Source organism: Limulus polyphemus, unplaced genomic scaffold, assembly GCF_000517525.1.
Source record: "Limulus polyphemus unplaced genomic scaffold, Limulus_polyphemus-2.1.2 Scaffold875, whole genome shotgun sequence".
Classification (NCBI taxonomy): domain Eukaryota; kingdom Metazoa; phylum Arthropoda; class Merostomata; order Xiphosura; family Limulidae; genus Limulus; species Limulus polyphemus.
In genome coordinates, this window is record NW_013666485.1 from 258,578 (window position 1) to 265,506 (window position 6,929).

A 6,929-nucleotide genomic window follows, 5' to 3' on the forward strand; every position below is an offset into this window, starting at 1 on the left:
TTCTGATCAACCTGAAGAAGTCCAAAAGGCAACAGCCCAAGTCTGGATTGATGGGATTATATGCCATACTCCAAAGTTCAGAACTCATCCAGTCTGGACTTGAAAACAGTTGTCTTTACTCCCCCACCAAGTGGGCAAGGAGAATTCCACTTACCCATAGAATTAAAGAGAGGATGTTGAATACTGTCCCACCAAGGACCAAAGATGGGACAGCATTTGGATTTACAAGGAGATAGTGGACTCCCTGCATGAACAACATAAGACATGACAGTGTTCATAACAGGTTTCAAGCACACCCCACTGGATAGCTAAGCATCAAATCTGGACTGGTTTTACGAGTAGACTCCCATGTAGGTTGGTCCTGCTCCTTCCGACATCTGGGAAAAAACTTCCAGGGACCCAGGTAGGAGGGTCCCCAACTTTGCCCTCTTCTCTGGGATGGGATAAAACTCAACACTCCAAAGGTAAATCCTCTGTCCACCACCACAGTAACTGGGTGTGGTAAGGACTCCCGAGCTCCACTAGTAGAAGTAAGGGGGGAACTTAAGAGAGCCAATACACAATAACTCTGAAAGAGAACACAAAATGAAGATACAACATTAAGTCAGCTCCATATGCAAGAAGTTCTACTGATTGTCTAGCTACATAAAGGGCTATTTGCACTAGCCTTCCCTAATTTAGATTGATAGGTTAGATGGAAAACAACTGATCGACATTACTAGTCATCAACTCTCGAATTGTCAGATTTGACATCACTATTTTGGTGCACTAACGGCCCCCCAAATGCTTAGCACATTTTTTTGTGGCAACAGACAGTGAACTCTGAACACTTGATTCCACAGTCAAAGTATGCTACATACTAGGTCATGCACAGTTTGTACTATGCAGGTGCTTTGTTCACTCGAGTCTCTTGATCTGACTTGAAACTGAAATGGCTAACAGCTATTAGCTATAGTTGAGTCAGCTAAAGTCAAAGATTATCCTGAATCTAGAATTTGTGGTTACAAAAACTTGCACATGTTCATATTACCATGTATACTATTGTATTTTGTAAATGTGTTGTCTGTAGTTGCACATACAATAGAAAAATTTATCATTAGTCTTGACCTTATATGTTTTTTTACTTTCAAGTTATACACCCGTAGCTGTTTGAAATAGGTGAATGAGATACCCTACATATAATGTAACATATTACATGTGTGCGATATTGTTTAGGACAACACGTCTCACATTCTTTGTTACAAAACTAAATGCACACTTGGACTGTAATAAACAATAACATCAGTTAGCAAAAACTCAAAATGTGGTACATAAGCAAAATGCAAACAGTCAAATAATATCACCCGAGTTTCTTTTATTTTGATATCTTGTGTGCTGCTGGAACTATATAGACTGGTAAAGTTGTTGTTTTTCAGCAGTTTTATCACATTCTTGATTAAAGTGTCTGCATATGTTTGAATACTAACCAGAAATAGGTTTCAGATGCTCTTTTATACACTGTTCTAAGAAATGCTTGGTTAATCCTACACAATCTTGTCCACATCAAGAACAAACATATCAATAAATAATGTCAGTGTTGAAATTAAAGTTCTCAAGTCTCAATAATGATTTGAAATCTGTACATACTAAAATTTTTGGATAGTTTAAGATATTTTTGATACTATTTCTCAACACATAGCAGTCTTTAATCATCAATGGAAGACTGAAATAAAATGACAGTTTAGGCATATCATATCTCACTTTATAAGGGGTGATGTGCACTACCTTGAAGAAACGTTTGAAAATATTATCAAGTAATGAAAGGTGAAAACCATTTTTTTAACATTTTTTGCTAGCTTTCTTGCTCTTTATAAAAATAATAATAGTTACTGGCAATATGATAAGCTTCATAAAATTAGACATTTTGAAATTATCCTTGGGTACAAAACTTTCAACATGACTATACATTCCTATGTAAATTCATTTATGATAAATTCCTATTTCTAAATGACCTCCAAATTTATAAACATTTAAATTAAAAAAAAGACAACTATACGTTATTTTTTTCAACTGTACATTGAATATAAGGATGTGGTTTACTCAGATATTCTAAGAAAGAATGCACTATTTATTTTCCTTTAAATATAACAAATGTATCATCAACATACTATGATTTCTGATGAGTTTAGATTTCTCAGAATAGTTACTCAACCATTGTTTTTCATGTTAACAAAAAATCAGACTTGCTAGATTAAATGTTAATTTTGAGCCAATAACAAAACTAACCATTTGTTCAAAAATACTATTATTAAACTTAAAATGAGATTTTTTGTGGTAAAATTTAAAAGTCCATTAATAACTCTGGAAACAATTTTGAAATAGGAACATAGCTTACACCAACATATACTGGATGGTAGAGTCATGTTGACAGTTTTATATCTCTTAAATATTACGATAATTTGATATATATATATATATATATATCTTATTTTATACAGCTTATCATATTACATGTAACTATCATTTTTTTCATGAAGAAGTAAAAAGTGTAATTCTTCAAGCACCTACAGACACTTGGATCATGAATGTGATGGAACTCCTAATGAAAACACTTCACCAGAATAAGAGAAACTCTCAAAATTAAATCATATTCAAACTTAAATGAAACTCAAACTCAGCAACAATTAAAGGGTTAAATAATAACAAATAAAATCTGCCCAACTATTTTGAATTAATAGCTTTGAAAATTGGAGATATTAAAAGGGGTGTCCCTCGTAGTCCAAAACATGTCTCACTCCAACTGATTCCTATGGTGCCAAGTGTATGTATAATATTTCATTATAATTTTCAACTTGCTTGATGAAATATTAAAACTACATATTTTCCAACATAGAAATTGTGCAATCAACTTTTAATAGCTGAGAAAACATTGTTAAATAACATGTTCTGAAACTTCTGGGCAGGTTTTATGATTACTTTTAGGTATAGATGTTTTGTAAAGGGGCATAATTTCAGACTCAAGTTAACCCTGGATGAAACCTTCATTATTTACATACAAATTTTTATGAAAAATTAAATGTTACGATAAAAAGCTTGACATTTATTATACCATTATCATTTACAATGTTGTCATAGAACCTATTTTTAATTCTAGAAAATCTTTCATAGAAAAAAAAAAAGATTTTATGGTACACTTGTAAGTGTTTAAACAAGAAATAAAAATATTTTCTGAATAAAGTGCAAATTTCTTGACAGTACTACACATCTACTTGATTCAATGCATTCCATTTACTTATTATACTTACACTACAAAGAAAAATTAAAAATTACTAGTTACTTGAGTAAAAGAAAATAAAAAGAATGTTGACCTACTCTTTTTGGTGTATGTATTGGTGCCATGGTATCTAAGTCCGTCATTGGGAACTCTACACCTTTTTGTTTTAAATCCTCATAAACTTGTACAACCCCTTGCATCTCTAAGTTTGATCGGAAAGCGTCGGCCCAGCTCTGGTCATAACAGCAAGATATGGTAAAAATTATTTGCAAAATTATAATTTAAATAGTACATACAAAAATATAACCAATACATATAAATAATAAATACAGTTGAAAATAATTAGACAAGATTGGTAAATATTAGTTTTCAAAATTAATTAACATACAGATACACATGAAATGCTTAAAACTATTGTAGATTTATCGTATGGTATTTGGCATTTCTAACCTGAATGGCACCTTTTATAATACAAACTAAATGGCCAGAACAGACACACCTTAGTGCTCAGGCTTATCCATCCCTAATTTAGAAATGCTGAACAGAAGGGGGACAATCAGTCAGAAATACTCAATGTGTGTGTGGATACTCTATATAACAACATTAAATGTCCCAGTTATGATGACTCTTCAACTGAAAGTGTATTAAGTGGCTCAACTGTTCAAGCTTCTGATTTGTATCCTAGCAAACTAACCACCACACCACACTCAATCCTGGTAGATATATAAAAGTCAAAAATTTAAGTATAATGCTATGTTACCTATATACTTGGCTATTTGCACAACAGTCTACTGAAACAGTATTTTAAAGCAACAAACATTTCATTGTGTAGCAACTTTGATTTGGGGAAAAAAATATGAAAGAAAAACTATTTCCCTGACACTTTGGCCTTTTTTTTTGCACACCAATCAATGTTCTAGGACAGTTTAGTTTCAGGACCTCGTAAATGTTACAGTTAACTTTGAGATTTATTGAACATGCACGAAGTTCTAATTAGCTTCAATCAAAAATCCACATGTTAAAAGTCCTTCAGTCAACTCTTGCAAAAAGTACTTTTTGTCTGTAAAGAAAGTCAAATATACAAACCAATCCATTCAGATGCATTTCATTATTTTATACTTTTTTTTTGACTAGGCTATTAGTACAAAAAATACATCCAAAAATTCTGCAAAGGAAAGCATCATTCACATTCAAAGTTGGTTAAAGCCAAGTATGTGGAATTTTAAATGATTCTTAAGATTATGCTTTGTTATCAATTTAGCAATTTTTTTTTTATAATCCAGTTCTTGTTCAGCTGAAAAAATCTCAAGTTAAATAATGATACCTTTATAATATTAAATCAAAAAAGGTAAGTCATATTATTGAGAAAGAATTAAAATCATTATTTAACAAAATAAACAGTTTAATCAAAGCATACCCGAAATTTTTCTTTTTTCACCAAAAGAAAAAGTGTCATTAATTTTAGTCCAGCAATAATGATTAACTTGTAAGGGCAACTACCCAATCCATTCTTCACTATTTATAACCTAGAGAGTCCAAAACAACATTGAGGCCAGTAGCAACAAGAGAAGTGTGTACTAATCTGAGAAAGGAGCTCATGCTTTAACATTTATTTTAGATTATCTAGCTCAATGTTCAAAAGATTATAGATACTGATACTAGCAATTCTGTCAAAGAAGATGTATTCATCTCAGACATAATAAAAGTAACTTGTATATTCGTTGAGCATTATTTCATTTGTATCGATAAAATAATTCTTCAGGACTAAAAAGTTTACTCTTCAAATATAGCTGCACAGTTTAATAATGGATGAGATGACAGTATGGTTGCAGAGACTTCAGAATTATAGGTTTGCAATTGTGTACTATTTCTAATTTAATTACATATAACCTAGTAGTGAAAACAAGAAGTATGATTAATGTTAGAAGTACCAAGATCATTTCCAGGAGCAGCATCAAGCTGAACTCAAAGTTTGTTTAGCAGAACTGTAAAGAACCTCAATAACCTGAATGGATGATCAATTCTAGGATTGTCACCCTCAGGATTTTTATCATCTCAAAGAGTAGGGTAAAAAAGTGGTACTACTTTTATATTTATCAAATAATTGGTATTCATACATATAAAGAAATTTCCACTCCAATGAAAAACACAAATGTTTAAAAAAATATTTATAAAATATCTAATATCATCACAGTGATAAAAATATCTTTTCATTCTTTTTCAACTTGTATATATAGTTCAAAATCATAACTCAAACTTGTTGGACAAGAAAAATGATCCTCCTGTTTAAAATCAAATAACTTCATAAGAAGTAGCATATCTGTTATCTATAAAAAAGAGCTAAATGAATCACTAGATCTATTATTTAGATGCTTAGATGATAGTATAATTTCTCAAATATACCATCCAATTAGGGATTATCTGTGTATTTAATCGATTCACACACAGGTTATAAAGGAAAAATAAAAACACCCATAACAGTGCTGATAACTTGGAATACCTAAAAGGATGTACTGTGTGATATTCTAGCAGAAAAACAAAGTATCATAAAAGTTGTTCTAAACCATATATGATACATAGGATGCACTTAGAGAGAACACAGTGAAATGATTCACTGTTTTTTACTTAAGTCATACATCTGATCTAGTTATGGGAATGTTAGATTAATAATAAAAATTAAAAAGACGCATCTTTATAAGAATTGACAATTTTCTGAGGGCCATCTACAAATAACATATTGACACAAGTCCATAATACTCGATATCAGAGAACAAATTGGCTTAATTTTCTGATAAAAAACACACTGTAGTTAGTAAGGATTACAAAGTATAAAGAAAAACTAAACTATTTGCTGCAATCTTAACATGAAATTTAATATTCAAAATAAGCTTCAAAAAATCAAAATTTGTTTTATTTTGTAAACTGATCCTCCAATAGTTTGAGTTCACTTAAAGATTATAACAAATTTTTAAAATAATATGTTCAATGATCACACTTATTGTCATAAAAAAAATGACACTTTTTCTTGATATGAGACACTAGAGGCCATTAGATTAAAAAAATGGTTAGAGTTAACACACTCAACAACATTATTTTCAGTGGAAAATTAAATAAATCAGCAATAAAATATTCCACATAAAACATTATCTCCTCAAAGCCTTATCTTCTTATAACAAGTGTTATGTTAACACCATACTCACTTGTATTAGGCTAAGTACTTTTTCCTGGACAACAATAGGTGGGTTATTTTTTGGCCCAATCAATTTTACCAAGTCCATAACAAAATCTCTCTGCATCACTAGTACATGAAATTTCTTTCCACAGTTCTTGACACAAGTTTCTAACACCTAAAGGGTACAGTAACATTTTCCCTCATGACTTTGTAAATTAAGCAATTGTAAACTTTATAATATTTTTACAGTTTTATTATAATTTGAAATCACAATACTTTTTTAGCTTCTATCTTAAATAATCATATTGATGAGTCTGTATTAATTGCTCAGTATTTTGTTTTCTGTAATTCCCATTCTTTACAAGATAAATATACATTTGTAAATATAAAAGTTTTAAAGCACAAAGATGAGTGTGTTTTGAGACATGTTAATACTGTTGAACAGATAATTGTTAAATAATAACTGTGCATTGATAGGGATCTAATTAAAAAAAAAAAAAAAAA

The 6,929-nt window shown here is 30.6% G+C and overlaps 1 protein-coding gene across 2 annotated transcripts in view; it reads right to left on the reverse strand.

The window, feature by feature from the left end:
* LOC106460990 (TOM1-like protein 2) overlaps nt 1–6,929 on the reverse strand; it is a 39,205-nt gene that overhangs the window by 17,833 nt on the left and 14,443 nt on the right. For both annotated transcript variants that reach the window (XM_022387783.1, XM_013920757.2), the window contains exons 4-5: nt 6,454–6,600; nt 3,352–3,486 (exon numbers count right to left, since the gene is read on the reverse strand). In XM_022387783.1, the coding sequence (XP_022243491.1) occupies nt 3,352–3,486; nt 6,454–6,600 (282 nt within the window). The remainder of the gene's footprint in view (nt 1–3,351; nt 3,487–6,453; nt 6,601–6,929) is intronic.